This window comes from Sminthopsis crassicaudata, chromosome 6 (genome assembly GCF_048593235.1).
Source record: "Sminthopsis crassicaudata isolate SCR6 chromosome 6, ASM4859323v1, whole genome shotgun sequence".
NCBI classification, from domain to species: domain Eukaryota; kingdom Metazoa; phylum Chordata; class Mammalia; order Dasyuromorphia; family Dasyuridae; genus Sminthopsis; species Sminthopsis crassicaudata.
In genome coordinates, this window is record NC_133622.1 from 394,683 (window position 1) to 409,159 (window position 14,477).

General features: G+C 44.0%; 1 protein-coding gene across 1 annotated transcript; it reads left to right on the forward strand.

Moving 5' to 3' along the window:
* The first annotated feature begins 358 nt into the window (after positions 1–358).
* Positions 359–13,022, forward strand: LOC141546285 (uncharacterized). Its single transcript, XM_074273975.1, has 5 exons — positions 359–1,036; positions 2,471–2,523; positions 3,019–3,145; positions 8,715–8,810; positions 11,447–13,022. The coding sequence occupies exons 2-5, from the start codon at positions 2,491–2,493 to the stop codon at positions 12,880–12,882; spliced, it is 1,692 nt and encodes a 563-aa protein (XP_074130076.1). The 5' UTR covers positions 359–1,036; positions 2,471–2,490; the 3' UTR covers positions 12,883–13,022.
* Positions 13,023–14,477: the final 1,455 nt, after the last annotated feature.

Sequence of the window (14,477 nt, forward strand, 5' to 3'; positions counted from 1 at the left end):
TACAGTGAGCCCGGATGTGCAGTTATGAATGCTGTCCAGCACCCCGAGCTCCCAGAGGCGTCCGCTTCCCGAGGTTCGGAGTGGTGGGAGGGGGGCTCCCTTACTGTGGGTCAGTGAGGGGAGGACTTTCCCCAGGGCAGCAGGATGGGGGCGGGGTGAGGGTGGGAGGAGGAGCTCTCAAGGGGTGGGGGGGAGGCGGCGCTGGGAGGAGTTTACTGCAGGAGATCTTTTCCTGACAGGACTAAGGTGGGAGAGGCTCTGGGAGCCCTGAAGTCCAGGCCCTGGGTGTGATTGGAGGAAACGGCTCAAGCATCCTGGGGGAAGGATGGGGAGGGGGCGGGGCCTGCAAGGGACCAGGAAAACCCTCCCAGACTGGGCTGTCCGGAAACAGGAAGTCTGAGCTGAGATCCCTCTGCTGCCCAGCTCCCTTTCCCTTCTCTGTAGTGAAAACTGCTCCACCTTCCCTGAGGCTTAGTCCTGTCCCTCTCTTTCCACCCAGGAGCTCAGCTCTCCCCCCTTTCCCCGGGAGCTCAGATCTCCCCCCTTTCCCCGGGAGCTCAGCTCTCCCCCCTTCCCCGGGAGCTCAGCTCTCCCCCCTTTCCCCGGGAGCTCAGCTCTCCCCCCTTTCCCCGGGAGCTCAGATCTCCCCCCTTTCCCCGGGAGCTCAGCTCTCCCCCCTTTCCCCGGGAGCTCAGCTCTCCCCCCTTCCCCGGGAGCTCAGATCTCCCCCCTTTCCCTGGGAGCTCAGCATTCCCCCCTTCCCCGGGAGCTCAGATCTCCCCCCTTTCCCCGGGAGCTCAGATCTCCCCCCTTTTCCCGGGAGCTCAGCTCTCCCCCCTTTCCCCGGGAGCCCAGATCTCCCCCTTTCCCCGGGAGCTCAGATCTCCCCCCTTTCCCCGGGAGCCCAGATCTCCCCCTTTCCCCGGGAGCTCAGCTCTCCCCCCTTTCCCCGGGAGCTCAGCTCTCCCCCCTTTTCCCCCTTGGAGCTGGGATCACTCTCCATTCCTGCACCGAAGCCTGTGCTTGCAGCTCCCAGGTAGGTCGGAGCCCGCATGCCCCACATTTCCGGCTCCCACTGGCTGCCCTGCCCTTTGAGTCTCCTCTTCTGACCTTGGGGTACATGACCAACAAGTCTCCCAGGAGCACACTTCTACCCAGGCTGCCCCCTGCATGACCCCCACCCCTTAACCTTTCCCAGACTCCCAATCACTCCCCAGACTTGCCCTGATTCCCATTGGGACACACTCTCCCAGACTTCAGTCTCTGTCCATGATTTCAGCCTTCTGATCAGCACCCAGCTGTCCCGGCTCCCCATCCCATCTCTTGGTTAGAGATTCAGCTGTCCTGCTGTCAGACTCCAAGCCTGAGCTCTACCAGAAGTCCCAGCATTCCTCCCCATCTCCCAGGCAGACCTCAGGGCACAGTCCTCCTGCTTTCCCAGCCTCAGCTGTCCAACACTTCTCCCCCCACTGGACCCGACTTCCAGGACTTCCATTGGTCTGTCCTGATCCCCAGACCTCCTGCTTCCCTGGCCCCTCTTCTCTCCCACCCCTCAGAGTTGAATGCCAGACTGGATTTTGTCTCTCAGGTTCAGGCTTTCCCTGGTCATTTCCTGGGGTTCTATTCCAGAGCCCCCCCCTTCCTCCACCTCCCCACTTTTGCTCCCTCCTACCCCCAAGCAGTCTGCTGTACAGAATGATCATGTGTGTGTTAGCTGGATGGAGGAGAGGCAGGGAGGCAGAGGACCAGGTGGGAAGGGGAGAGCTCTGACTCAGGAGCCATGGAGGCTGACTGGTCTCCTCTCATCTGGAATCCCAAAGCCCCTTGTACCTCTGAGGGAGAAGAGGGGTAAAAGAAGGGGAGCAGTCTTCTTGAGACCACCTCCCTTTCCAATCCTGACTCTCTCTACCTTGTTCTGAAGGGTGCAGACTCTCCCCTAGGGGCAGGGCCAGGGTCTTTGTAACTCCTGGAGGACCTCACACTCAGACAGGAATCCCTGTAGCCTTGCCTTCTGCTGAGAAAAAGAGGGGAAGTCCTCTCCTCCTCTGGGATGCTTCTCCCTCCCCAGCTCCTGGTGACCTAGTCCTGGCCCAGGATTTGGGTCAAAAGCAGGCAGCAAAAGTGGGGTGAAATTAGAACAGTTTTACTGTCAGGGCCCCAAACCCCATTCTCCCAGGCCATGAAATCAAAGGCAAAGCCTGGTATGGGGATGGGGGAAGCTGGGCATTTGCATGCAGAGGGAAAGAAGGGAAGGACTCCCCTGGGGTTCCTGGCTTTCTCGGGGTTTTCAGAGAGACTTAAAATTAAAGCCCCCCATGGTGAGCTGTGACCTTTGTTAGGAAGATCTTTGGCTGTTGCCACTTTTCTGGGCCCTCCAGGGTGGGAGCAGCAGGACTCTGAGAGAAAGACCAGGGACCAAAGGGAGGACTTGAGAAAAAGCAGTCACTCTGGGTGTTTGCTACCTCCACAGGGAGCCTGGAGCCAGAGGGAATGGGCCCTGGGAGCCTCGGACCTCCTCCTCAGGTGAGTGCAGTCCATCCCAGACCAGACCAATAGCAGCACTCACAGCCATTTCCCTTGGCATGGAGGACGGGCTATGGAGCTGTCAGGGCCTGATGTATGGGTCATTTCTGTACAAAAACAGGGGAACCCAGTAGTAACACTGCCCTGCCCAACTGCATCCTTGGAGCCTTGACATCTTGGGACCCGATAGAGAGATACACACACACACACACACACACACACACACACACACACACACACACACACCACTGCATCCTGAATCTCCATTCCAGAGGGAGCAGCTCTGCTTTCTTAGGCCTACCCAGCACCCCTCCCCACCCAGAGTCTCTCTCCCCTCCTCTTGCTTTCATGTGCCAAGCTCCCCAGAAGTTCCTGGAAAACCCTTTAAGCAAATTCCTGCTCTGTGCTTCTGTTTCCTCCCCTAAATTGGACGGGGTTGGACTCTTCTTCTGAAGGGTCTTTCAGCACCTCATCTTCTGACTTTTGACGCTGCAGGAGGTTGTGACATTCAAGGATGTGGCTGTGGACTTCACCCGGGAGGAGTGGGGGCTCTTGGATCCCTCTCAGAAGGAGCTGTTCAAGGAGGTCATGGTGGAGAATGCCCAGAACCTGCTCTCCTTGGGTAAGAGCACTTCCCCTGATACTTGCAAGTATCCTCATTGCCCAGTGTGCAGGCTTTGGGGTGGGGGAAGAGGAGGCAAAGGGCTGGCCTTGCCTTGTTTGACAGGACCCAGGAATGTCCTTTGTTATTCCCAAAACTCTCTCTTACCCATTCCCAGGTCAAAGATTAAATCAGGGGAAGCATCTCAAACATGGAACTACTCTTAGAGGTTAGCCTCCATCTGGACATGAATTTTGTCCCCCAAAACTCTGAAAACTGCTTAGGAGGCTTTTCAACTCCTTCCTTTTTCACATGGGTCCAGTATTTGGAATATTATTCTTTTTAGCAAGTGTCAGTTTGTGGCCAAAGTTTCTCCTCAATCTGCCTTTGGATTTCCTCCACATTCCAGCACAAGGGTGGGAAAGGAAGAGAAGGGAAGAAGCACATATTTCTACCTGCCAAGGAGTGTGCCATATGCTTTCTTTACAATACAGTAACAAAACTGTTTAAGGACAACTTCCAGCAAATGTGTTATTTTATGATTCTAAGGACAGAAATTCATCACAAAGAACAAATCAAGAAAGATGTTCTTTGCATCCAGTGGAAAAAACTGATGAATACAAGTATGGATAGCCTAATTTTACATACGTACGGGTGTGATTTACAAGGTTCTGAGGTGGGATCAAAACCCTGGGCTTCCTAATTTAAGGCCCCATCCACATTCTATCTTTTGTAACTGATAAATAGAAATATAGCCAGTATAATTTTACGTGTGTCTGTGTGTTTATTATTTATTACATTGTCTACTATGCAATGGCAGCCATCTCTAAGGTGAGTGCAGACAAAGTGAAAGGAAAAAGTTTATTTGATAATTTTCTTTTCGGTTTGAAAGGAATAGCAAGTTGGGCATTGTCAATTTACACTTTCATGCACAGTCTGTCTTCTTTTAAAAGGTACTAGTATGTAATGTTCTGTGTTGAAGTTTTCTTAGGGTCTTTGGACAGCCTTCTTTTCAGTAAATAATTACCACAAGTATAGCCAGGTGTCCAAATCCTTTGTTGTCTCTTTCCAAGTCTTATCTCCTTTCCTGGGACCTGGTTAGCTTTCTTATAGTCTAGATCCTTTATTATCTCCTTCCTGCGGCTGGGCAGCTTTCTGGAGAGTCTTTCAGTCTGGCCTTGGTCTTAGTAGGGAACTGCAGGAGTCCAGACCAGCCACTAGGAAGTTCGAATTGAATTTCTCCCCTTGGTTTTGAGAGTTTAAGCTCCTGCCACCAGTCTTTTGCCTTCTTTTCAAATGAATCCTGGCTGAGGCTCCTAGCTTATATGCACTATACTGAGTATAAGTCAATCATTACATCACTAGGAAGCCATTATTTGTTGTAGGATTAAATCAATGTTAAATTAGATTTAACCATTGTCTCCTCAGTTCCACTCAGTAACTTGTTTCAAATTCTGGCCCATAACATCTCCTGCTTTCGTTTGTTTTTGGAACATAGGTAGTCATGACCTCCCTGACTTCTCAAGGAGGTGAGAACCCCAAAAAAGGAGGTGATCACGCCCTCCCTGATATCTCAGGAAGGGTGATGAAAACACCAAAGGAAATGGGAAATCAAATCAGATTAGCGGGTTTCTGAAGGGTCTCACTTTTAAAACAGTTATATATAAATCCATCAATATGGGAGGTATTACAGAGAAGCTTGGATAGACTTACATGAACTGATGCTGAGTGAAATCAGCAGAACTAGGAGATCATTATACACTTCAACAACAACTCTGTATGAGGATGTATTCTCATGGAAGTAGATATCTTCAACAAAGAGAAGAGCTAATTTAGTTCTAATTGATCAATGATGGACAGAATCAGCTACACCCAAAGAAGGAACACTGGGAAATGAATGTAAACTGTTTGCAGTTTTGTTTTTCTTCCCAACTTATTTCTTATCTTCTGAATCCAATTCTTCCTGTGTAACAAAAAATTCAGTTTTGCACACATATATTGCATCTAGGATATACTATAACATATTTAACATATAAGGGACTGCCTGCCATCTAGGGGAGGGGGTGGAGGGAAGGACGGAAAAATTCAGAACATAAGTGAGTGCAAGGGATAATGTTGTAAAAAATTACCCATGCATAGGTACTGTCAAAAAAAAAAAGTTATAATTATAAAATTAATAAAAAATTAATTAAAAAAATAAAGTTAAAAAATATGGGAGGCATTACACATAATTACATAAATTACATAAGCACATAGTAACAGAGGCTAGTAGTGACATGACAAATAACATGAATCAACATGAGGAATTATACATGTCCATAAGTCCTAGAAATAGTCCAAAAGGAATCTATTATCCACTACTTCATGTGCCAGGAATCCAATAATTCCTGAACGTTTTGAAGTTCTGTAATAGTCTCATCTTGTGTTAAGGAATCCAATGATTTTTGCTGGTTTTGAAGTTCTGTAACAGTCTCATTATCAGCCATGCTCTTTCAGAGTCAGATGTTTTTTAGGTCTTCTCCTTTGTTTTGAGGTTTTTCTCTTTTTTCTGTCTCTCTCCAATGGACAAGGCAAATATGGCTTGTTGGCACCCATCTGATTCCTTCTCCATCTGTAGAAATACAAGCAAACCCTCTTCCTCAAATAGTTAATCTATCTGGTCCCTTCCATTCACCACTTTCTAAATCTCTTCTCATCACCTGGCAATTACATTGGAGCTGTTTGCACTGGACACTGCTCTTCTGTTGGGTTAAAAAAGCCTGTATTCTCCAGAGTTGTAATCCTTTTCTGCCATCTGATTGCTTTTTAGCTGACTGATCACATCAGAATCCTGAACTTCTAAAGGTATAACCTCGGTTGCCATCATGCCCCACCTGTCTTTTGTTTGATATCTTGGAGCTGGGCCCCACTTCTCATTTCCCATGGTCAATCTACATTCTGAAGCCCAGTGGAAGCTCTTATGACATTTTGGACATAAGGTTTTAGGTCTTCTCACTCTATCTCTACATCTACACTGGGCTCTCAGATGTCCTATTTTTCCACATTGAAAACATCGACAAGTCTCTTTAGTAGTCCCTTGCCAAGAGGGATCCTGTCTTCCCATGTTCAATATAGTCTGATTATAATAAGCATTTGTGCCCACTGTGGCACAGCATCTTAAGATCTTTGTGTAGTCCCCATATCATTCTTCTGCAAACCTCATGGGCATTTTTCTTATAGCTGCATTTTCTCCAGTGGTTCTTGTGACAGCTGTTTGCAAACGTCCCACAAAATCCACAAAGGGTACATTGGAACCTTGCTCTATTTTTGTGAAGGCTTCCTCTCGATCTTTCCCTGGGAGGGTGCCCCAAGCTTTTATAGTAGCAGTAGCAATTGCTCATATACTGCTATGAGGTAATTAATTTGTGCTGAATTGTCTCCATTCTGGCCTTCACCTGCTAGTTGGCAAAGTATTAACTCCAGTTTGCTTATTGCATTGGACTTGAATCCTACATAATTCATGACGCTCCGAAAGCCACAAGTTTTGTCCAGGTTCCTTGCTATGGATTTCCAATCATTGGAAGTTAAGATTTCATAAGCCAAATTCTCTAGTAACATTTTAACATAAGATGATGTAGCCCCATAAAGAGTACAACCCTTTTCCTTATTTTTTTCCCAGATCAAAAGGAATGGATCTTCTCCTTTGTTGACCTGCAGAGTCAAGCTCTTCAATCACAGGATATGCATTTATTAAATCAGATATATCCTGTCCTTCTTTCTTAGCTTTAACCAATGTCTTTTGTAATCTTGTCATAGGCTGCTTCATAAATGGTGCTGAATGTGTTACTGCCTCTCCCCCTCCTCCTTCTCCCTCCACTCATGAAGGGTTAATTGAGGGAGGGACGTCAGGGGTTGGGGAATGCCTTAATTTCTATTGCTGTGAAGTGCCACACTTAGAATTGTATTTAACTTCATTCTTATCTGATTCTTCATCTTTTTGGATCCTCCTCCTCCTGCTCTTTCTTCTTTTTTCTTATTCTAAAACTTATATAATTTATTAAAGCCAGTTGTATTAAATTATATGTATTAAGTGTGTCTTAAGAAATTGAGTCAGGTCCATTTTCATTGTAGTATTGACATAGTTGCTCTCCTACTAATTTCCACTTATCTGAATTCAATTCTTTTTCCTTAGAGGACCAAGGAGATATGTACTGTACAGTTTCTAAAAGTTCAGCGATCTGTCCCCAAATTGTAATCAAACCTTAGTTTTTTATAAGTCTGACCAAGCTTTAGACAAATTTTCCATGCAGTGGAGAAATCTCCTTTCTAAACATTTGTTACATTTTTGCTGGAATACTACTTTAGCCCTTAACAAAGTTTCCTTGTCTGTTTTTGTAATCACCCTAATTTCTGGGTCATAGATGAAGGTTCTTGGTCCCATGTTCAGGCACCAACATGTACTGTTCTCTGTTGAGGTTTTCTCGGGGTCTCTGGAGGCAGCCTTCCTTTCAGTTCAGTAATCACCATGAGTACAGCCAGGGGTTAAAGTCCAAATCCTTTATTGTCTCTTTCCAAGTCTTGTCTCATTCCCTGGGCCCTAGTTAGCTTTCTTATAATCCAGATCCTTTATTATCTCCTTCCTGGGGCTGGGCAGCTTTCTGGAGAGTGTTTCACTCTGTCCTTGGTCTTAGTGGGGGAAGTTCAGGAGTCTAGACCAGCCACTGGGAAGTTCGAATTGAATTTCTCCCCTTGATTCTGAAAGTTTTAGCTCCTGCCGCCAATCCTTTGCCTTCTATCAGAATGTCTCTCAATCTCCCTGACTGAAGCTTCTAGTTTATATGTTCCACACTGAGTATACCCCAATCATTATATCACTAGGAAACCATTATTTGTTGGAGGATTAAATCAATGCTAAACTAGATTTAGCCATTGTCTCCTCAATTCCACTTAGTACCTTGTTTCAAGTTCTGGCTCATAACACTGGGATATTGAAATGTTTGTTTATAAGTTAAATGTACAACAAAATATTGTATCACTTTATCCTCACCTTAACTTTTCAAGTCAGGTGATATTTTCATCCCCATTTGAGAGTTGTAGAAATTGAGGAAAACAAAATACAGTTTAATTGACTTGGTCAGAGGTACACAGTTAGTAGCTCAAATCACACCTGACTCTATGCCATGGATTCTCCACTGCACGACTGACTCCCTTAACTTCTGGATAATGGAAACTATGGAATGACTCTTTCCTTCTGTATCAATGTGTGTCATATCCAATGTCCCTCTTGATCAGGCCTGAGGCTGCTCCAGCCCAAGAACTCTTTTGACCCAGGTTTGGGATCAGAAGTTTCTGCCAGAAGGGAGCCTCACAGGATTTCAAGTGGGAGGATGGGTCTTCAGCTCTCTCTTAGAAGAAGGTGTACAAATAGCAGGCACATCCTGCCTTAGGTGATTTGCTTTAGAAGCCCCAGTGAGGGAGTATTGATTGATATATATGAACATCATTGGCTGAATTTCAGCATGGAGCAGCTCTGGATCCTCACATTTTCCCTAAGCAGAACTAAGTGACCAACTTCTCTCCATCTTCTTCTCTTACTGATTTCCCTGCCCAGGGTTTCCTGCTCCCAGAGAAGAGATGATGCCTTATTTTGAGCCAAGGGAAGCACTATGGATGCTGGACCAAGAAAGCCTGAGGAGATGCTCTTCAGGTGAGTGAAGTGAAATTAGGTATATGAGAGCTGTGGTTACAAAAGGCTTCTGGGAGTTACCCTGAAGTATATGCTCAGCTTGGGGGAGAAAAACCAGGCATGGGATTCTTTATTGAATATTTATTGGCAGCAGTGTCTGGAGCTAGTCAGTGAATCTGGCTGTATACTCTACAAAACGAGTGGTCTGCACTCCATGGCCCTGTAGGTCCCTTCCAATGCTCATCTGTCATCCTGGAAGAAGTCCTTGTTTGGGATGTGGGGCAATGGAATCTCCTGACAGTGCCCAAAAGGAATAGGTTTGGGACTTGAGCCATTTCTTAGAACTTTTTCTTGTCAGTAAATAAGTAAGGGCCTGCTACTTGGCAGCCTGGGCTAAACACTAGGAACACAAAGAGATGTGAGGGACATCCCCTGCCCTGATGGAGGTCACAGAGTGCTGGGGCAGACAGCACACTAGCAACTGTGGAGAGACCCACTGTGCATCAGATAAACTGAATAATTTAGTGTCCCAGTGCATCATTAATTGGTGAGGATCATGATGATTTAAGAAGGAGAGTAGAACAAGGGAGGAAAGACCCAAAGTGTCCTGTGTGCCATGCTCTGCATTGTCTTTTTTCATAACTCATGAGAACCAGAGGACTTAAGTGTTATTATTATGCCATTTTAAAGAGAAAAAAAGTGAGTCCAACAGAGGTCCTATAACTTGACATGTAAGGTTCGGAGGTGGGATTAAAACCTTGGACTTCCTGATTCAAGGCCCTATCCACATTCTATCCATTGTAATTGTATTTTGATTATGAAACAGATATGATGAACATGGCCATACCTGTATGAGGTACAAAACATGTCTCCTATGGAGACAAGGAAATTCATTTTTTAAATTCTAGCCAGTCAAAAGCCATTACTAAATACTGTTAAAAAATATTTATATTTCTATTGGCTCATGACAAAGGTTGCTCTAAATGGCACAAGGGTCAATTACATATATTGCTTTATGTTGTTGTTAATATTTATATAATCAAAACCTTTGAAATGATAGGAACAGAAATCCTACTGAATGACCACCCATGTAGCCAAACAATTGATTTGTGATTCTGCCAGATAGAAGATAAGTAACATAATCAGAGGAAACATTCAAATTAGAAAATAAGCTTACACATTTCAGTGACCTTCACTTTAAGGTCTGTTTTGGTAGAAAGTTTGTGTCCTTCCATGATGATTTCATGATGGCCTCTCCTGACCCTGCCCCCTTACCATGGTGTTCAAGTAGTCTGCCAGCACTGCTGCAAGAATGTAGACCCAGGCTATTAATGATGGGATGAGATAGGGTTGCAAGATAACCCAGGAGGGAGAAAACTACTGTGGACCAGGGAGAGACAGTCCCTGAGGATCTTTGCAGGCTTGTGACCTTTTGAATATGAGTGTCCAATCTTCCTGGAATGATGGAAACACTCTGATGTCAAGTTGAGAAACCAAAAGAATATGTTACACTTAGAAGTAGCCAGTTTGATGCATTTAGTGCACAGTCCTCCACATAATGAATTGGTGATCATGATAGACTGAAATCACTGCTGAAAGACTTGCAGAGGTAGAAATGCGCACATGTCTGTGGTTCCAGAGGACAGCTACCTTTATAACCAAATCAGACATTTATTCACCACTTTAGGTGCCGCTCAGACATTTTTGGGTCAGACCCCTTGGATCTTTATCTCAAGTTTTCAAAGGCTTGGTGAACTTTTAAAAGGAAAGGATTGTAATGGTGCAGCCTGCACTACCCTTCCATATCTCAGCATGATGAACTCAATTTCCTATTTGAGACATTTTTAAATGTGGATAATTTCATGCATTTTAAAAAAATTGTGTATCTTAGGATAAGCAAGGATCATATAATGATATTTTTAAAAAAGAAATAAATTAATTGTTACCTCAAAAAAAGTAATGGGTCAGAATAAAATCACTTCTACCTTAGGCAAATACAAAATACAACTGTGTTAGCCTGCTGAATATGATCTCAGATAATGTAATAGAAAAAAATAGAATTGAAAGGGATCAGCATAGAAATCTGTTATCGTTACAGGCAGGACAGATCATGAAACAATTTGAGTATTTGTTATATGTGCACCAAATATCATATCTATGAAAATGAGTGAAAGTGCAGATAATGAAAGGGAAAGGAAAAAACAGAGAAAAACTGAGATAGTTTGTGATATACTGTAGGCAGAGCATGCCTATTCATAGGGTGGAAATTCTAGTCTCAGCTCTTAGGATTTGGCCTGAGTCACTCAGCCATTCTGAGCTGGTGACCTGAGTTGTGCACCTAAGGAGAATGAAGGGACTCTCTGTGTTGTCACAGGTTATTGTGAAATTCCATTGTAATTGTGCATGAAACTCCTTAGAAATTAAATCATGTTTGGGATGTGAACTAATGGGATGTAAAATGATTGGGTTTGCCCATTTAAAATTTTTCTTTTTTCCTAGGAAAAGAGAAAATAACTGAGTTTTTCTTCTGCTGATGAAGGGAAGGGAATGTAAATGTATTTGTGTGTGTGTGTGTGCATGCCTGCATCATGGCTATATTTATTTTACTGTTTAGTGTTTTCTTTCCTTTCTTTCTTTTTTTTCTTTTATTTTGGAAGGAGAAATCAGACTGGAAATGAAGGAAACGCCTGCAGAATTAAGCTATTCTGTGCTAGAAACTCCCAAGCAACGATTCATGGGTGATGGATCCTGTGATTTTACTTGGAGAGAAAGCTGTGAAACACAGGAGAGAATCCAGTTTAGGGAGAGACACCGTGAATGTAATGAGTGTGGAAAAGGTTTTATCAGAAAGGAAAGTCTCATTGTACATGAGAGAGTCCACACTGGAGAGAAGCTTTATAATAGTCAGCAATGTGGCAAAGGTTTTAGACAAAAAGGAACTCTTATTGTACATCAGGAAACAAACACTGGAGAGAAATCTTATGAATGTAACCAATATGGAAAGGATTTTAGAGAAAAGAGTGCTCATATTAGACATCAGAGAATCCACACTGGTGAGAAACCTTATGAATGTAACCAGTGTGGAAAGGCTTTTAGAAGGAAGATAGATCTTACTGTACATCAGAGAATCCACACTGGAGAGAAACCTTATGAATGTAACCAGTGTGGAAAGGATTTTAGAGAAAAGAGTGCTCATATTAGACATCAGAGAATCCACACTGGAGAGAAACTTTGTGAATGTCAGCAGTGTGGAAAGGCTTTTAGAAGGAAGATAGATCTTACTGTACATCAGAGAATCCACACTGGAGAGAAACCTTATGAATGTAACCAATGTGGAAAGGCTTTTAGACATAAAACAGCTCTTATTAGACATGACAGAATCCACACTGGAGAGAAACCTTATGAATGTAACCACTGTGGAAAGGCTTTTAGAGATAAACGTAGTCTTACTGTACATGAGAGAATTCACACAGGAGAGAAACCTTATGAATGTCACCAGTGTGGAAAGACTTTCAGTGAAAAGCGAGTTCTTACTGGACATCAGAGAATCCACACTGGAGAGAAGCTTTATGAATGTCAGCTATGTGGCAAAGATTTTAGCCAGAGGAAAGCTTTTACTAGACATCAGAGAATCCACACTGGAGAAAAACCTTTTGAATGTAACCAATGTGGAAATACTTTTAGAGAAAAGGAAGCTCTTATTGGACATGAGAGAATCCACACTGGAGAAAAGCCTTATGAATGTAACCAATGTGGAAAGGCTTTTAGAAGGAAGGTAGGTCTTAATGTACATCAGAGAACCCACACTGGAGAGAAACCTTATGAATGTAATCACTGTGGAAAGGCTTTTAGAGACAAGGGAGGTCTCACTGGACATCAGAGAATCCACACTGGAGAGAAACCTTATGAGTGTAACCAGTGTGGAAAAGCTTTTAGAAGCAAGGGAGGTTTTATTGGACATCAGAGAATCCACACTGGGGAGAAACCTTATAAATGTAACCAATGTGGAAAGGCTTTTAGAAGCAAGGGAGGTTTTATTGGACATCAGAGAATTCACACTGGAAAGAAGCTTTATGAATTTAACCAAGGTTAAATGACTTTTAGAGAAATTAGTGTTCTTATTGGCCATCACAGGATTCACCCTGAGGAGAAACCTTATGAATGTAACCTTGTTAAAAATAATAATAATAATAATAAACTTTTAAATGTATGAGAGTTCTTGCCAAGGCAAAACCAGGGTCTATATGAATGCACTTATAAAACACTTTTCACAAAACTACAGTCAGATCTATCAACTGAAAAAACATCAAGTGCTCAAATGTAGACTGAGCAAATGTAATAAAAATTTCAGTACTACCTAAATTGGCTTATTCAGTGGGATAATAATCAAACTCCCAAGAAATTATTTTACACATCTAGGAAAAATAAACTTCATCTAGAAGAAGAAAAGGTCAAGAATTATAAGGAAATTAATGGGGAAAAAAAAATGCAGTAAAGCTAGCCTATCTGTACCAGATCTAAAACTATTATAAAACAATGGTCATCAAAACCAATTGATACTAGCTTAACACTCAGCTGTCAATCATTGAATAGATTAGGTTTATGGGATACAATTGTCAATGACTCTAGTAATTGAGTGTTTGACAAACACAAAGATCTCAGTTTTTGACAAAAGTTCTTGGGGAAAATTGGAAACTTGTGCTAAAAAGTAAGCATTGACCCACATTTGACAGCATTAACCAAGATAAGGTCCATGGGCCAAGATGGCGGAGAAGAAACACATGACTCTGTGAACGTCCTCACTCCCTCACAACCGATTAGATAAATTAAGTCTCAGAATTAGCTCAGGACTGATAGATACCACAAGGACTGGAAGCACAACTTACCAGCTGAAGAGAATCTGGAGTTTCAACAGGAAAGGTCAGTCCCCAGGGGAGGAAGAAGAGAGGCCAGCACAGACGGCTGAGTGCTCGCATACTGCGCCCATTGCGCTGGGAAGGGCTCTGGGATCAGAGAAGCCACTGAGATAAAGGAATCTGGCACAGGCTGTTAGCTCTTCTCTGCTAATTATTTAGCAGTTCAGAAGAGAAAGCCAAAATATTTTAAAACTCAGATTAGATTTTCCCCCGGACCCTGGAGGTGACTCAGCAGATCTCGGCACCAGGGGGTGTGGCCTCAGCTACCACCTGAGAATAGTTAAGAGATTGACAAGTGGGTGGATACGGCCCAAGGCAACACACACTGCCTAGCTTAGCTGGAGGGAGTGGAACTCAGCTCCAGGAAGTCCCAGAGAAGCGGAACCTTTGAACTAGGGACCGTGGTTTCTGGCAGACACTTCCAGTTTGAGCACAGGGGCTTTTCACGTCACCTGCTGCAGACATCCACGCCCCACCAGGACGCATAGGCTGGGCTTTGTGCTGTCTTTACTGTTCAGTCTCAACCTCAGGGAAGCCGCTAAAACACAGCGCCCTCGGGGCACAGCAGTGCTGGTCACCTCTGGGGCACTTCCAGGGAGGGGGTGGGGAACTCTCTCCCAGAGCTCTATCTTAGCTCAGGCGCTAGAGCGGCTGCATCCATCTGGTCTGGGAGGAAGCTGGTAAAGAAGTAAATAAATAATTTCCTACCCCAGGGACAGACCCCAAAAGATTTTTTAAGTATGAGCAAAAAGCCAAGAAAAACCATAGATTC

Bases quoted from the DNA above. Each gene is read 5' to 3' on its own strand.
- LOC141546285 (XM_074273975.1), top strand. From the start codon at position 2,491: ATGGGCCCTGGGAGCCTCGGACCTCCTCCTCAG. The intron at 2,524-3,018 runs GTGAGTGCAGTC...TTGACGCTGCAG, and splicing joins GCCTCGGACCTCCTCCTCAG to GAGGTTGTGACATTCAAGGA. The intron at 8,811-11,446 runs GTGAGTGAAGTG...TTATTTTGGAAG, and splicing joins CCTGAGGAGATGCTCTTCAG to GAGAAATCAGACTGGAAATG.